A 17977-nucleotide genomic window follows, 5' to 3' on the forward strand; every position below is an offset into this window, starting at 1 on the left:
CACAGCCGTAGACGATTTCCCCCGTAGTCTTCGAAGATGTTCTTATTGGCGAAATGACTCAACGGGGAATAAACCAACAATTCGGTAAAGATAAACAATGTCTCTAGTAATAGGGCGACCAGTTATCTGGGTGGAAAAAAAACAATTTGAGGGACCTCAGCGTGTGAGGGATTTTGGGTACTACACACGTCACGATAGGGATAGTGTTACAGACACGCCTATGCCGACGTCCCCTTTAGGTCCCCGAAAGACAAGATGCAATACTCTGCGGTTAACACTGGATGTCTGACCATATGCACAGCATGCGATTCTAAGCAGATTAACAAGCATCAGAAATAGATTCCTTAGAACTGCCTGTCCAAAAGCCGCGTCTGACTTAGAGGTGGCGTCCAAACAGTAGTGCTTACAGAAAGCCGATGGGGTGGCTCAAGTGGCCGCCCTGCTGATGAATTGCCACGGGACATGCCGGTGGAATTAATGGGCGTGCATGTTAGCTGGAAGTGGCTTGTGCTGCCCCTTATAGGCCTCCTTGATGGCCGAAACCATCCACCTTGCTATAGAGGCCTTGGACGCCTAATAACTGGGCCGTGCCCACCCCCCCCCCAATCCCTTCCACCTCCGAAGGTGACAAACGGGGACCTGTCCAGATAGAATTTCAGAGTGTCTGATATAGAGCGCAAGACCCTCTGACCCTCGTCCTCAGGGTCGGCGAATAACGTTGGCAAGACTATCTCCTCGTTTAGATGGAAAGAGGTGGCTACCTTGGGAAGGAACGCGGGGTGTGTTGAGGACCACCTTATCCTTGTGAAAGGTACTAGAGGGTTCAGACGCCACCAGTGCCTGGAACTCGCTGACCCTGCGAGCCGAAGTGAGGCCCACTAGCAGAGCAGTCTTAATGGTGACCAGCCTGACTTTCGATGACATCACTGGCTCGAACGATTTGTGCGCCAGGGTGCCCAAAACTACGTTGAGGTCTCACACAGGGTGTGGGTTCTTTATGGGTGGGTAGAGTCTGGTGAGGCCCACCAGTCGTCGCTTAACCACTGGGTTGGAGGAAGAGAAGACCACCTCTTCAGAGTAGGCTCCTATGGCTGCTAGGTTGGTGTGGCATGTGTATTTGAACCCCCGAGTCCATGAGGTGTGCATAGATTGATAGCATGTCGTCCAACGTGCAAGCAAGGGGGTCGATGTCTTTAGAGACCGCCCAGTGACAGATCCTAGTCCATTTACTTTTGTACTGGCTCCTAGTAGCCTGGTTCCCTGCGCCCTGAATGATGTCTGGGTTAGCCTGTGACAGGCTCAGACGCTTAAGTGTGACCGGCTCAGGAATCACGCTGTGAGAGCCAACTTCTGCGGAGCGGGGTGGATGATCCTGCCCTCCTGCTGCGAGAGAAGGTGAGCCGGGCACAATGACGAGTGATTCGACAGAGTGGCAGAGGCTGAACAGCTATGATAACCACGGTCTCGCGGGCCACCATTCTCTCATCTTGCAGATCATCCTGTGGACCTGGACAGTGGGAGGAAAGGCTTTTTTTGTCATGCTGTTCCACTGTATCTGGACACATCGACCAGCGAGCCAGGACCCTGTCCCTGCCAAGACGCGAACTGTGGGCATTTCCGATTGGACCATGTGGCAAAGAGGTCCACCTGAGAATGCCCCCATCTGCTGAAGATTCCCAGCAGGACCTGAATGTTCAACTGCCATTCGTAATTGTCCACTCCCTCTGCAGAGCCTGTCCACCTCCAGCTAGGACTCCACCAGGAGGTGGCTTGCAGTCAAACGGATGTTCTCCAGTCGCACATGCGGACTGCTAGATAGCAAAGCGGAGAGGTCCTGGTGCCACCCAGCTTGTTGATGTAATACATACTGGTGGACTTTTCCGTTTAAATGAGGACCACCTTGACACAAGCAGCAGGAAAGCCTTTAGAGCGAGCCAGATAGCCGTCAGCTCCAACCAGTTGATATGGGCCTCCTGCTCCTCAAGAGACCAGACTCCATGGACGCTGTTTTCCAGGGTAGCGCCCCCACTTTCCAGGGAGGAATCTGTGGTGATGGTGACTTGTGGTGCTCCCTATTCCATGAGGCTGCAAAGTGCAGCTGTAATCTCATCTTGATGCTCGTGTGGGTTACCGCCAGTAGGATTGCTGCCATGATACCCAACAGATGCTGGTACCACCAGGCTGAGGTCACCTCTCTGTTGAGAAAGTGACCAATCGCCCTCTTGATGGCCATGATCTTGTCCTCCAAGGGAAAAACTGAGCTTGTGTCCCATATGAGGCCCAGACAGGCCAGGCTCTGTGTAGGCTGCAGCTGGGACTTCTTGAGGTTGAGAGAAAATACCAGTTCATGGAGTGTAATGATCAGAGCGGAGGAAGTGTGGTGAACCTCCTCTGGGGATCTCGCCCTGACGAGCCAGTCATCCAGATACGGGTAGACATGGTGGCCCAGGGGTGGGCAGTCACTGCATTCATAAGTCTGGTAGATACCCTGGGGACTGCGTTGAGGACAAAGGGTAGAACCTTGTATTGAAAAAGGAAGCCCATGATCCTGAACCGTAGAAAGGACCGAGGCAGTCAAATTGGGACATGTAGATACGTGTCTTTCAGATCCAGGGAGCACATCCAGTCTACCCTGCACAGTGTCTCCGTAATGAGTGCTGGCATAACCATCTTGAATTTTTGAAGAGGGAGGGCGAGGGTGAGGGTGGAGTGGTCCAACAGAACTCTCATGCCAGCCTGGTTCTTTTTTTATATGGCGATAATCCTGGAATAGAAGCCCAAGTCTTGCTGGGAGGATGGGACTTCCTACACTGCCTGGCTCTCTACGAGCCAACACATTTCCACCAACAGAGTTGTTGTCCCAATCTGTGGGAGTAGAGGAGAGGGAGGAATCGGTAGATGCTACCCTGTGGATACTACGGATACGATCAAAGGGTCAGCAAACCTAACGCCAAGACTGAAGTAGGGACAAGCCTGACCCCCACCAGAGACCCGTGGGTCCGAAGGGGCACGTCATGCTTTCTTTCCCTCTGAGGCTGGTGCGGAGGGGGACTGAAAGAAGCACTTGCTCCCCCCACTTCGGTTGTTTTCGCCGGTGCCAACTCGGAACGGTCAGATTGTCTGGACTCAAGCTATTCCTCAATGATGATGCCCAACAAGGCTGAAACATGTTTGGGGACGCTTGTGGTCTCCTTTTGAGGTGGGTCCAAGCATGATTTGCAGATAGACTTTTCCCTTTAGCAATGGCTTGCCAGGCGAAGAACAATGGTCTGGAGGCTTGCCCAGAGCAATGCCAGAGGTTAGGATTAATGCCAAACCTTTCAGCCATCACCTCTTGTTTTGCTTACGTTATTGGAGTACTTAAAAAAAATACATGCACAAGAAGATTTAAAAAAGATGCAGGGATTGAACAAATCCAATTGGGAGATGCATGCGTCACAATAGCCACAGAGAAGTGCTCCATTAGCACCCAAAACTGTAGATGCCTTAAACCCCTCTTTGTATTGCTCTGCTGCAGACTTTATTGATTCATCTTTGTCTTGCTCCCTCATTTTGTGACTCCTCTTTGCTTATACATCCACAACTTGTTCACCACATCTGTTACTGCATCATTCTCTTCTGAGAATGTATAGTTCGACAGCATTTATTTAAAATCGCTGGTGTCACCTCTTTCGGTGATGGCACCTCACTTTTTCTGAATGCTGCTGCACAATGAGGAGCCAATACGTATTGTGTCGTAAGAACTTCCACATGAGATGTGACCTATACTTTGTATCCAGTACATGCGACCATCATGCTTTAAATATCTTCTGTAGGTTTCTTAGTACACCTTTCATACGGAACCAGACACCCAAGATGAATATTCGATATGTAGGTGTGTGCGTCACAAGTTGGTCTTGGGAGCCAAAAGTAGGTTCTGGTAGCTGCTGGTATCAACCAAGAAAGGCTCTACCAAGCTGGTAGCTCCCAGCAATTTTAAACACTGTCCGAGACTGCTCAGCCGACTCTACCCCTAGGATAGTTGACGCAAACTTGTGGCAAACATCATTGCCCAACTGGGTGGGCCCGTCTCCGTTCCTTTGGACTAAATATCAAAACATTCCCAACAAGTTGCAAATCTGGAGCATTTAAAAATAATACTATATCCAATCAACCTTAAACTAGATAAGAACAGAAACAATCAAGAAACAAGGTGTGCGTTATATTTCAGCGCATCTAAGAAAGCTAAGATTATTCCAACAATCAGTAGCATTCAATGGATAAATGTACCTTGATCATCATCATCCACTCCATCAGCATCCATGGCATTTTCATCATCATCTTCATCATCATAATTGTAATTTGGATCATACGTTAAATACTTGAGGCAAATATTGATAATAGTAGAAACATGGGGATAAACCTCCTTTGGACACCTGAAAATATTCAATTAAAAAAGGCATGTCACGTGTGAAGATCATTTGGAAAAAAGTTAGTAAATGTAGACTTTTAACGTGAACTGGATACTGTAATAAATCATTGCAATTGTGCTTGAATGAGTACATTGCATCTTAGCTCCATTTGCACGTTTTCTTTTACTATCCAACAGTTCATATGCATCATTTGTTTGCCTACGAGTCATTGCTTTTGGGGTCATTGCATGTGTGTTCGCCGGTCAGTTGATATTTTGCGATGTCAATTATCTAGGTGCCGTAGGGGTAGTGCATCCAGCAATGAGATTGATTATTACCAACTGCTAAAATCTGTCATTAAACCAAAGCAAACACACTTTCCTCACTATTATGTGGAATATCTGTAGCAAATGATCCTGCCAACACTGTATACCTCATAGGGGAAGGGGGTTTCATTCTAAAATTGCAAAATCCCCTACAGAAGGGATTTTTGATCCCATAAAAGATATAGCAAGAAACATCCCCCCTTCCAATAGCTGGCGATGACTGAATTTCTAGCTGCCAGTTTTCAGATAAGATTATGTTTGAAGTGTCCAAGAGCCACAACTGGAAGGTCCCCAGTGACATTTCAGCAAAACCAACATTTTCTGGTCATATAAGCTGCTGTAGAATTTATTTTTCTTGGTAACCTCTAGGGATTGGCATTTACATTATATTTACACCCAGGTTGAACAGTGACCACTTGGCTTCAATATTAAAAATGGATTTCCAATCACAAAGCTCAAACTCCTCTGTAGAGATGGCCAACTAAGCTGATACCACATTTGAAGACCGGCCAAATATCCACTGGGAAAAAGTCCTAAGCACAAATGTATTAGCAGCTCTCTAACTTTTGTTTTATTATTGGTCTTGATGAACTTGACAAACCTGACCATCTAGTGTTCGGATTTACCTCTGTGCTGCCTGAAATAAAACCTTGTGTAACAAAGGTTCAACCTAGTAATTGTAAAGTACATCACCATTCATAGCTAGACACTGATTGCAAAAAAGCATGTCAACCTCTTATTATAACTTAAATCTTTAAGTAGATGCAAGTTCCAAACCAGAGGCAAGATTGTATGATTTTAACCCCACAGAGAAAACAAAAGCTTATAATAATAGGAAAGGATGATCTTTAAACAGCTAAAAATGAGACTCAAATACATTTTGGGAAATCATTGCAGTGGATCCCAAACGCGCCAGTATGAAGTATTGGATAGATTTGTTCTCAAATATACAGAGGCCCTGCCCCTCTCTGAAGAATGAGATCCTCCTCAGGCTATCGAGGTCCAAAACAGCTGGGAACTTTTTTCCTCATACTTCAAGGTTAAGTGTATTGTCTCTATGAAGACACACATCACCAGGGCAGTACTACAAACCTTTGATTAATGTATTCAACGTAATAACTACAAATCTATGACCTAAATCATGGAAAACTGCACAGTCATTTGCCTGGTCTTTAAAAAAGAAGCTACGGGGGCACTCAGCATGTTATAGATCAATACCAGTTTTAAATTTGCTTTTAAAATATTTGGGAAATTGGTTTTAAACAGTCCTATGGAAATTATAAGTTACTCACTGTAGTGACTAATGTACTTTTAGTCCATAGTCCCCTTTCCTTCATACTGTATGGGGCGTCCCTTCCAAGGGACGGGAGACTGAACCTTTTTCACCAGAAAAAACCTTCCCCTTTAAATTTAGAGGCGCACGGGGCGCGGCCCAGGGAGCATGCGCTGCCCTAACTCTGCCCTCTGCCGCCACATCTCAGTCCCCATTGACGCGTCGACAATAGATTAAACATTGCCTAATGACACCAGTATTATTAGGGGGGAGGTTGGTGGGAGGTATGGAGGAAAGGGGACTATGGACTAAGAGTACGTTAGTCATTACGATGAGTAACTTCTGATTACTCTTACGTCCCGTCCCCTTTCCTCCATACTGTATGAGCAATTACAACTGAATGGATCCCCAGGGTGGAGAGGAGACCCTCCTTAAGCAAATAGGTTCCTGAGAACCTCCTGTCCGAAAGCCGCATCAGATCTAGAGCCAGCATCCAAACAGTAATGCTTGCAAAAAGCCGAGGGAAGAGACCCAAGTGGCCGCCCTGCTTAGGACTTGCCAAGGGACATGCCGTTGGAATGCGATGGCTGTTGCCTTGGCCATGACTGCGTGGGCATGCATGTTGGCCTGAAGTGGCTTGTGCTGGCCCTTGTATGCTTCTTTGATGGCAGAGACCATCCAGCGGGATATGGAGGACTTAGAAGCCGGATAGCCTGGTCTTGAGCCTCCAAAAGTGACAAACAGGGCATCCGACATGCAGAAGCCCTTGGTCCTGTCCAACTACAATTTCAGTGCACGCCCGACATCCAGGCAGTGCAGCACCCTTTGTGCTTCATCCTTAGGATCGGGAAATAACGTAGGAAGGACTATTTCTACGTTAATGTGGAAAGCAGGCAGACAACCTTGCGCAGAAAAGCCGGGTGCGTCCGCAGGACTACCTTGTCCTTCTGAAAGGTGGTATATGGTTCCGAGGCGACCAGCGCCTGGATCTCACTGACTATACGAGCCGAGGTAAGGCCGACTAGTAAGGCCATCTTGATGGTGACCATCCTGATGTCCACGGACGCCATTGGCTCAAATGGTTTGAGGTCCCACACCGGGTGCAGTCTCTACACAGGCGGGTAGAGCTGAGCAAGACCCATCAGATGTTTTTGACGATAGGGTTGGAGGAGGAAAAAATGCCCTCCTCCGAGTTCCTGTAAGCCCCAATGGCTGCAAGGTATGTGCGGCAGGTGTCCACCTGTACGCCCGAATGGGCGAGGTGCGCTGAAAAGGAAAGCACGTCGTCCAAATTGCAGGCCAGCGGGTCAATTCCCTTGGAGTCTGCCCAGTGGCCACCATGGAGCTATCAGAACGATGAGGAGACGGTGAGACTCCTTGATTTTTGCAAATTACCCTGTGGATCAGAGAAGTGGGCGGAAAGGTGTAGGCTTTCATGTCGGTCCACTGGAGGTGAAATGCATCGCCCACAGAGCCCTGACCTTGTCAGGATGCAAACTGGGGACACTTCTTGTTTTGCCTGGTGGCGACGAGATCCACTTGAGGGTGACCCCACATGTTGAAGATCTCCTGAACGAGGAAGTTTAGCTGCCACTCGTAACTGTCTGCTCCCAACCTGCTGACCCTGTCCACTTCCAGGTTGGATTCCCCCGGGAGGTGGACTGCCGAGAGGTACATGTTTTCCAGGGCCCATACCCACATGCTGATCGCCAGTCTGCACAGAGGAGGGGCTCTGGTGCCTCCTTGCTTGTTGATTTAGTACATGCTGGTCACGTGGTCTGTCTGAATGAGGACAGCCTTGCACTTAAGAGTTAGGAATGCTCTGAGCGCTGGCCAGATGGCTAGCAGCCCCAACCGATTGATGTGGTATTGCTGCTCCTGTCGAGTCCAGGTGCCGTGGACCGGGAGATCGCCCAGGGTGGCTCCCCAGCCCTCGAGCGAGGAATCTGTGGTGATGGTGGCCTGCAGAGAGAGCGGCAGAAAGGCTTTGCCCGTCTGCAGGTTGCAGTCCATGGACCACCAAGTTAGGTCCATGTGGAGGGATGGAGGAATGGTGATCTCTGATTGCGAGCCCCGCTCCTGATTCCATGAAGCCGCAAAGTGCAGTTGAATCCTCATCATTACGTCTCGTGTGCGGCACGGCAAACAGGACCGCCGCCAGTAGACCCAGGAGATGTTGGTACCACCATGCCGAAGTCAATCCTCGGCTGAGGAAGTGGGCGGTGGCCCTCTTGATGGCCGAGATTTTGTCCTCCGACGGGATGACCCCCCTCAGTGCAAGTGTCCCAAATGAGTCCCAGGAAGGTCAGTCTGCATAGGCTGCAGCTGTGACTTCATGAGGTTGAGCGAGAAGCCCAGATCGTGTAGTGTGTTCATAAGGGCATGGGAAGAGTTGCGAACCGCTTCCAGAGATGTAGCTGTGACAAGGCAGTCGTCAAGGTATGGGTAGATGTGGAGGCCATGCGCTCTGAGGAGGGCCACCACAGAGTTCATGAGTCTGGTAAAGACCCTGGGGGCCAAGTTCAGGCCAAATGGAAGGACTTTGTATTGAAAATGGTAGCCCATGATCCTGAACCGTAGGAAGGAACAATGGGGCTGCCATATCGGGACGTGTAGGTATACGTCCTTCAGGTCCAGGGAGCACATCCAGTCTCCCCTGTCCAATGTCTCCGATCTAAAAGCTGGCATAACCATCTTGAATTTTTGCAGGTTGAGGGTGGAAAGGTCCAGCACAACTCTCAGGCCCGCCGGGATCCTCTGAATGGCAAAAATCCTGGAGCGATTGCCAAATCCTTGCTGCAAGGCTGGAACTTCCTCAACTGCCTGGCTCCCTACGAGCGACCGGATCTCCGCCAAAAGAGTTGCTTTCCCAACCTGTGGAGGGGAGGAGGGAGGAGAGGCTGTGACAGGAAGGCAGTACCCCGTGGATACTACGGAGAGGAACCAGGGGTCAGTGAAATTCTGGTGCCAGAAATATGCATGGAGAGCAAGCATACTCCCACTCCCCCATTGGAGACATGTGGACCCAAAGGGGCGTTTCATGCCTTCTTTCCCTTGTAGGCAGACGCTGAGGAGGGGGACTGGAAAAAGCCCTTACCCTCCACCCCCTTTTTTTGTTTGCGCTGGTTCCGAGACGGCGCGTGGTCCAGCTACCTGGATCTGCGTTCCTGGAAGCCGCTGAAGCCTCCATATGTACAACCCTTTTCCCAGTGCTGCTGAGATTGGGAGTACAATTTGGGGGTGGTCTTCGTAAGAATGGAAAAAGACTTTGCCGTTTGTGAGCTGTTCCGCTTTGTCCATAGATGAGTGGAAGAGGGCCCCCACCCCTCTCGAGCGGTAGATCTAGAATACGCTCCTGGACATCTGGGTTGAATTTAATTACCCGGAGCCAGGCTGTTCTCATGTCCGTGGCAATGCAGATGGCACAGCTGAGGTATCGATATGAGCCACTGTGGATTCCATGAGGTCCTGGGCCACGAGCTTGGCTTCAGCTAGTGTAACGCTTACCTGGTATCCACGGGGACGTCACTCAGCCTGTTCTGACCTCTTACGACCTCAAACCCTTCCCTGGAGGCTATTCAACTGGAGACTGGGCCTGAAACACAGGATTGGTAGAATAACTCCCTACTGTCTGTGTGCTTGAACCCCTTCTTCCCCGGGGTCCAACAATTCCCTTTGATCCACAGCTCACCGGTTTTCTTGGATAGTGTGCTCTCCATCTTGCCTTCAGCGCAGGGGCACGTTGATTGATGCGGGCCCGTTGCTGCCTAGTTACTTCACTGGCAAGAGTCAACAGGTAAGTATAATGAGTCTTTTGAACAGTTCTCTAACTTCGTTCCTTTCCTTCCTTCCTTAGATGATGGCCGGCGTCCGGGGATGGCGGCGTGCTGCTGAGATGAGTAGCGCTGAAGGTGAGTGAGAGCGCAATGCGCGATGCACCCCTTTCGTATTTGCATTGAACTGAGCCCTTCTTCTGTGTCTTTTAGGTGCCGCAATGTTTTCAGCGTGGATGCCAGTTATGAAGAACAAATGCGGCGGGTAAGCGCGGTATGCAGCGCCTCTAGATGTTTCCACGCTAACCTGGAGTGTCTTTTCCCTCTTGCAGATGGATGAGAAGTTCCGGAGACCGAGTTCCCGCAGAGCGGTTGGGATTCAGGTAAGCGTTTGAAGCTCGTACAGTATTTAAAAATAAGCGAAGATTTGCAGAATGCTTACTAATGCCTTTTTTCTGTTCTTTTCCCTTTTCCTAGGAAGCTGCGTGCCAGGATGGGAATGACACCACCGAAGACGCCCGCAAAACAGAAGGAGCGATGACTGATGGGCAGAAGCGCCGCAAGGTAAGGCTGTTCCTAACTGTGTTCTTGCAGGAGCTGAGCGCAGAAGAAAGATGCAGGCCTACTGGAGACCGATCCAAACATGATGAGTCACGCTGCAGGTGCAGAAAACGCAAAGCATGTTTCTCCGCCTGGGTGTGGCTTAAATAGTCTCTGGGTATCCCAGGTGGCTCTGGGCTGAACCACACCCAAAAGATATGCAGTTCTGGAAACTGAAATATGTGGGGGCATCCATCTTGTCCCCATCAATGCACTACAAGTCCAATTCCCAATGTTATCCTATGGGTGTGAGTGAGTCTGGTGCCACAAGCGCCAAGTCTGACTCCAAGTGGGTCTTTGGAGGGATGGAGAGGCCCTTGAGGGCCATGTAAGTGATCGTGGCATGGCTCCAGCCTGACATCATGGAGGGACAGGAGGGGCAGGAATCATGACAGCTAGCCCCGCCTTGAAGCGCGAGTGGCACTGTGAGGGGAGTTCCAGAAGGAAGTGCGCAATTTCCTCCCATAACCTTTGATTGGCGGCAGCCATCATGGCATCTGCGTTGCCCTGACGAAGGTGAGGTGCAAGGAGGCGTTGGAATAGATCTTCTTGCCGTACGTCTCCAAGATCTTCTCCCTGCCTAGCAGCGCCGCAGAGGAGGAGGCTGAGAACGACTGAGGCTTGGAGTATTGTGATGCCGCAGCGATCACAGAGGAGTGTGGCTAAGGATGGGTTGAGAACAAGCGTATATCCCATTCCATCTGCCTGTATTTGGCGTCCAGGCGTCAATTGACCGGCTGGACCGAGTGGGGCCTTAAGCCAACCCTTCTTGGCCAGAGAGAATACATCGGTTTTCAGTGGAATCCCTGTGTAGGCAGAGGGGCGTCGCGTGGGGACTTCTGCCAGAACCCCCTCTGCCGGATGCTCTACCTCGGGTCGGGGGACGCCCAGGTACTTCGCCAGGCCAGCAAGACATTTGTGGAAGGCCCTGGCTGAGGATGGCATGTCCTGGTCCTCCTCCTCGCCCATATCCCGTGGGCCTGGAGGATCCTGTGGAGGAGGAGTAGATGGCGCCAGAGGCTGGGGTACAGTGATGGCAGCCGGAGGCTGAGTAGGAGGTTGTGGAGTTGGCTGTGGAGCCAGAGGAGGCGGCTGCACTGGGGTCAGGGGGCCCGATGGGAGTCTGTGGTGCCTGTAGCATGGTGGGGAGGACTTCCCTGACTGTGTCCTTGATAACCCCCATCTGAGGAGACCTCATGAGGCCAAGGAACTTCTCGAAGAGCACCCGACAGGGTAGCGGGGGGATGCTGGGGCCGCTGCATACCCTGTCCATATGGACGAAAAGGAAAGCTGCCCTGCACAAATGAAGGGTAGACTGTAGGCCACGTACCTGATTGAGGCCAGTCCCACCTTGACACTTGTTCTTTGCCGAATTCCTGGAATGGCGTTGGACAGGTGCCTCCATTTTGTCGAGCTGCCTGTCACGTGCCTGCGACGTGGTACTCGGCCCGCTGGGCCTGGCCTCGTCCAAGACTCTTTGGTGTGGATCACAAGGCCTACCCTGCTCCTCGAGCCTAGGCCCGGTAGGTGCGACACTCTCGACCCGGGGGCCGGTAGAGCTGCATTTAGGCACCCCCAGGGACGTATTGCCGTATTAGGGCGTAGCCCCTCAGATGTATTGCTGGTGTTAGGGTGCAGCCCCTCGGCCATGGTGCTGGTACGAGGGCGTAGACCCGGTAAAAGAACCTTCTGGTCCCTCGACACTGTGCCTGGGAGGATCTGAGGATCCCTCGACCCGAAGGCTGGTAGCTGAAGCAGCCTCGGTGCACGTGCCGGTAGAAGGACCTGGCCCGTACCTCCCGCGCAGGAAAGTCCCTGGGAAAGTCTCCCTTGCGGGGTGCGCTGCCTGGTTCGATGCTGCACAAAGTTCTTGAGATCCTGTGGAGGCGACCTCTGGAAGAGCTCCCTACACATGGCTAGTCTGTTCTTCAGCGCCTTTGAGGACAGCGAGCCACACGCCGAACATGATTGCCAACCGTGGTCTGGACCAAGGCAACGTAGGCAGAGGGCGTGGGGGTCTGAGGTTGGGAAAAGCCCATTGCAGGATGGCCACCTGCTGAACCCTGTAGAAGACGACATGCGCCAGGGAGGAGCGTGACGCCTCAGGACTGAGTACCTGAATGATAGATAAGACAAGAAAAGGACAACAAAGTAGCATCTGCGCGTGGAATTACATGGCCGAAGCCAAACCCAGGAGGGCTGATGAATTCAGCCTGTTCCCGTCGCCGCGGAAAAGCGGACTGAGGTGTGGCACCGGAGGGCGGAGGCAGGGCAGCGCATGCTCCCTGGGCCGCACCCCCACACGCCTCTACATTTAAAGGGGAAGAAGGTTTTTTCTGGTGAAAAAGGTTCTGTCTCCCATTCCTTGGAAGGGACACCCGTACAGTATGGAGGAAAGGGGACGGAACATAAGAGTACTCATCTTATTGAAGTGATGTCTACCAGAAAAGGGGTCTTGTAGGTTAAGTGTCTGAGGCCGACTTTGTGCGTGAGCTTTGAGAATAAAACATTAAAGGTCCCAACCTAGTAGAGGGTTAGAAACGGGAGGGTATAGTCTCTTTACTCCCTACACGAAAGCTTTGATAACAGGAACTTTCCACCAAGACAACTTGTTCTGCAAAGTGGTGTACACGGACAGAGCAGCTAGGTGTACCTTGATGTAGTTAGGCCAGATTGTGGTACATAAAGCATGTAGTGTAGAATGTTGGATGGTGAACAATGAATTGGATTTAAGGTTTGTGATTGGGAACATACTACACGTTTCCACTGTTGAAGTGTCTGGTGTTGGGAGTGCGTAGGCAAATTTGCCCGACCAGCTCATCCACAGGGCATTCCCCTTGGACTCCAGTTGGGGAAACCTGGACACAGTCTGGGCATTGTGTGTTTAGGCTTATGGCGAACAAGTCTAAAGGTTGATAACCCCAAAGGGAGAGGATTTAGTCTAGAATATCAGTTGAGTTGCCACTCGTGCTCCTCGGGTAGAGTATTTCTGCTCAGAGTGTCTGCTAGAGCATCGAGTTCCCCTGGGACGTGTTGAGCGACTAGGAACAGGTTCCGTTTGAGTGCCCACCTTCAAATTTGTTGGTATAGCCTGGACAAACTTGGAGTGTGCGCGTCTCTGGTTAAAACATGGCAGCGGTGCAGTCTGCGTGGACTTGCACTGTCTGACCTAGTAGATACTGCTGAAAATCTTGCAGAGCCTTGAAAATCAGCCGAAGTTCTAGGAGGTTGATGTGGTTTTTGGGACGCAGTGTGTATCCACAGGCCGTGAGCTGTGTGGTGAAGGTAGTGGGCACCCCCCAGCCGGAGAGTGACACGCCTGTAGTTAGGATCGCTTTAACTGGTGGATTGCGAAAGGGGTTTCCTTTTAACAGGTTGTCCCTGGACCACCAGCAAAGAGCCTGTATCAGGGCTAGCGAAACGACTCGATCATCCCACTGACCACTTGCCTGAGACCATTGTTTTGCCAACCACTCCTGCATTGGGTGCATGCGCAGCCGTGCTTGTGGAACTACGTAGAGTCATTAGGCCATCACCCCGACCAGGTGAGTTGCCTTGCGTACGGTTATTTGGCAACCAGCAAGCTAGTGAGATGTTAGCAACAGTGTGTTCTGAACTCTTGTTTGAGGAGAAGACTAGCCCCTCCCTTGTATTTTATGATTGCTCCCAGGAATTGTTTTGGCTGGGAACAAGACTTGATTTTTTTCTCGTTGATGGAGAATCCCAATTGGAACAGAAGGTTGATTGTTCTTTGTGTTTATAAATTTGAGGAGATTCAGCCAGTTGTCCAGATAAGGGTACACTTTGACTGATTTGCTGTGTTAAGTGCACCACCATTACTGATAGTACCTTTGTGAATATCCTTGGAGCTGATGCTATGCCGAAGGGAAGCACTTTGAATTAGTAGTGCTCTCCCATGATTTGGAAGCGCAGCTATTTTCTGTGCGGTGGGAACATTGAAATATGAAAGTATGAATCTTTTATATCCAATGCTGCCATGTAGTCCCCTTGCCTTAGAAGAAAAAGTTACAAATTCTTTGGCAGAGGGCGCTGTGCGTGGACACAGTGAAACTGAGATCGAATATGGGATACATTACTCACCGTAATCGTATTTCTGATGCTTGTATCTGCTTAGATTCACATGCCGTGCATAGGCCGACATCTAGTGGAAGCTGCAGAGTATTGCAGTTTGTTTTTCGAAACTCGAAAATGGGCATCGACACAGGGCTTGACATACTATCCCCTAGTGTGACGTCCACTGTACCCATGATCCCTCGCGCGTGTAGGATCCTCAGATTGTATTTTTTTTCTGCCATGATGTAGCATGAGGAGTAGCGCGAGTACAGATTATCCAAGCAGATAGAAAGATAAGCCTACAAGCATCCATGCGCCTTCTCTCAGAGGGGAAGGAAGGGCGGGCGCATGTGAATCTAAGCAGATACAAGCATCAGAAATACGATTACGGTGAGTAATGTATCCCTTCTGGGGCTTGTGGAATCTGCTTCGATCACATGCTGTGCATAGATTAGCGAGCAGTGTTAGAAGGAGGTGGGATGTGAGAAGGGTCATGAGCAAATAAATGTCTTAGAACCGCTTGTCCCACTTGAGTATCTGTCTTGGAATGCATGTCAATGCAGTAGTGCCGAGTAAAAGTGTGAATAGAGCTCCATGTAGCTGCTTTGCAAATGGTATCAAGGGGTACAAATGCAACGAAAGCCAGAGTGGCCCCAGTGCCCCTAGTAGAGTGGGCTCTTGGCGTAAAAGGCATAGTTCTTTCAGAAAGGCAGTAACATAGCTGGATACAGTTGACTATCCACTTGGAGATGGCTCCTTTAGAGACGCAATCTCCTTCTCTGCCTGTAGCTACGGAGACAAACAGTTGGTCTGTTTTTCTTAGCGGCCTTGTCTTGTCTACATAGTAGAGGACCGCTCTTCGCACATCTAGAGTGTAGTTTCACCTCAGCAGAGCTTTTGGGTCCTTGGAAGAAAGCCGGAAGCTTAATGAACTGGTTAATGTGGAATTCAGAAATTAACTTAGGTGATAACCTAGGGTGTGTTCGTAGAACCAGTTTATCCTTATGAACAGTAAAGAAAGGATTCTGCACTGACAGAGCCTGAATTTCACTGACCCTTCTTATGGATCTAATAGCTACTAAGAAGGCAGTTTTATAGGTCACGTGTTTGAGACTGGCTTTATGCATGGGTTCAAAGGGTGGCCCCATGAGCTTAGCAAGCACCACATTAAGGTCCCATCCAGGTGGTGGGTTTGAAATTGGAGGGTGGAGTCTCTTAACCCCTTCCATGAAGGCTTTAACCACTGATACTTTCCACCACGAAACCTTGTTATGGGAGGTGGTGTAGGCTGACAGCGCCGCCAGGTGTACCTTGAGTGAATTAAATACCAACCCTGCATCCAGCAAGTGGAGCATATAGGTGACAATGTTGGAAGGAGTGTAATCAACCGGGTTGATTTGTTTATCCTGGCACCAGATAACGAACCTGTTCCATTTGTCAAAGTAACAGTGCCTCGTGTTTGGCTTCCTAGATTCTTTTAGGATGTCCATGCATCTCTGTGGTAAGTTGAGATGTCCAAACTCTGACTTCAGGAGCCATGCTGCCAAGATCATTGAGATGGGTTGAGGATGCACCGTTTGACTTTGGTGCAGGGACAGAGAGTTGTACCAGCACGGGAGCCTGATGGGCTCTCATACCGCTAGTCTGCTTAAGTGTGGGAACCACGGTTGCCTCGCCCACAGGGGAGCAACTAGGATGAGTGTCATTGATTCCCTGTGCATCTTGTTGACCACCTTCCTCATGAGAGGGGTTGGTGGAAAAGCATAGGCAAACATCCCTGACCAGTTCATCCACAGGGCGTTCCCCTTGGAGTCTGGCTGGGGGAACCTGGATGCGAATCCTGGGAATTGCGTGTTTTTGCTTGTGGCGAATAGGTCTATAGTGGGGAAACCACACTGTGAGAAGAGGTCTTCTACGACTTCTCTGTGTAGACACCATTCTTGTTCTTATGGGAGGGGATCTCTGCTCGAAGCGTCCGCTAGCGAATTGAGATCCCTTGGAACATGTGGAGATGACAGGTAAAAGTTCTGTCTGAGTGGCCATTTCCAAATTTTCTGGGCAAGCTGACAGATTTGGCGAACGAGTCCCTCCCTGTTTGCTTAGGTAAAACATTGCTGTTGTGTGGTCTGTCAAGATCTGCACCGACAGGTTCAACAGGTGGGGCTCGAACGCTTGAAGTGCTCTGAATACTGCCAGAAGCTCTAGCAGATTGATATGATTCTTGGCCACTGTGTGAGACCAGAGACCCTGAGCTGTGTGGTGATGGAGGTGTGCTCCCCACCCTGACAGGGGTGCGTCTTGTGCCTACAGCCTGTACCTCTGGATCGTAAAAGGGTTTCCCCTTTGACAGGTTCTCTTGTCCACCAGTGAAGACTTTGTACAAGTGTTGGAGAAACGACCACTAGATCGTCCCACTGACCACTTGCCCGAGACCACTGATTCGCCAACCATTCTTGTATGGGTCGAATGCGCAGGCGAGCATGGGGAACCAGGTAAATACATGACGCCATCAGGCCTAGCAAACGCATCGCTTTGCTCACCCTTATCTGACGACCGGGTTGATGTAAAGGAATTTGCAGTAGTAGATTCCGAATTATTTCCTCTGATGGAAAGGCCAACCCCTCTTGAGTGTTTAGGACAGCTCCTAGGAACTGTTTAGAGGTGCTTGGCACCAGGCTTGATTTTTTCTCGTTTATGGAGAAACCGAATTCGAAGAGGAGGTCGATCGTTCTTAGAATGTTTGATCTGCAAATTACTGGGGTCTCCCCCGTGATGAGCCAGTTGTCCAGGTAAGGGTACACTGGGATTGACTTCCTGCGTAGGTGTGCCGCCGCCTCAGCCAGTACCTTGGTGAATACCCTTGAAGCTGAGGCTATACCGAAGAGCAGGACCTTGAACTGGTAGTGCTGACTGTCCACCTTGAAGCGCAAGAATCTTCTGTGCGCTGGGAACATGGAAATATGAAAATAGGCATCTTTCATGTCTAATGTTGCCATGTAATCCCCTTTTTTAGGAGGGCGATTACCTCTTGGAGTAGTCATGCAAAATTTTTGGGGCTCGACATACCTGTTTGTAGGACTTAAGTCTAATACTGGGCGCATCGTAAAAAAAATGTTGGCACAAGGAAGTATGTTGAATAAATACCCTTGTTTACCTGGTTGCCCGGGACGAGTTTGATCGCGTCCTTTGCTAGAAGATTGACGATCTCCTCGCGGAGGATCTTCAGGTGGTCCACGGAATGTATCTTTTGACGTGGAGGGTGGTTTCGGGGACGCTCGAGTAATTCTATGCAGTATCCTGCGGACACTGTGGGCAGCACCCATCTGTCTGATGTGATCCCTTCCCAAGCTTGGGTGAAGTTGGAAATGCATCCCCCTACTGGGGAAGCGTGAGACGGGACCCTGACTCTGCTGGGGCTGCCTCTACCCCGGATTCTTTTGTTTCCTCTGCCGTAACTCTGGGTAGTCTGTTGGTTGTTAACCCATGATGTACCCTGTCCCTATGTATAATGGGAGCCCCTTTGGGAATTCTGGCCTTGTG

General features: G+C 50.2%; 1 protein-coding gene across 1 annotated transcript in view; it reads right to left on the reverse strand.

Annotated features, from left to right (window-relative positions):
• The window catches only part of CAND1 (cullin associated and neddylation dissociated 1), a 769151-nt gene that overhangs the window by 389524 nt on the left and 361650 nt on the right, over positions 1-17977 (reverse strand). The window contains exon 7 of the mRNA XM_069629730.1: positions 4270-4415. Within this exon, the coding sequence (XP_069485831.1) occupies positions 4270-4415 (146 nt within the window). The remainder of the gene's footprint in view (positions 1-4269; positions 4416-17977) is intronic.

This window comes from Ambystoma mexicanum, chromosome 12 (genome assembly GCF_040938575.1).
Source record: "Ambystoma mexicanum isolate Mex_15411 chromosome 12, UKY_AmexF1_1, whole genome shotgun sequence".
Lineage (NCBI taxonomy): Eukaryota > Metazoa > Chordata > Amphibia > Caudata > Ambystomatidae > Ambystoma > Ambystoma mexicanum.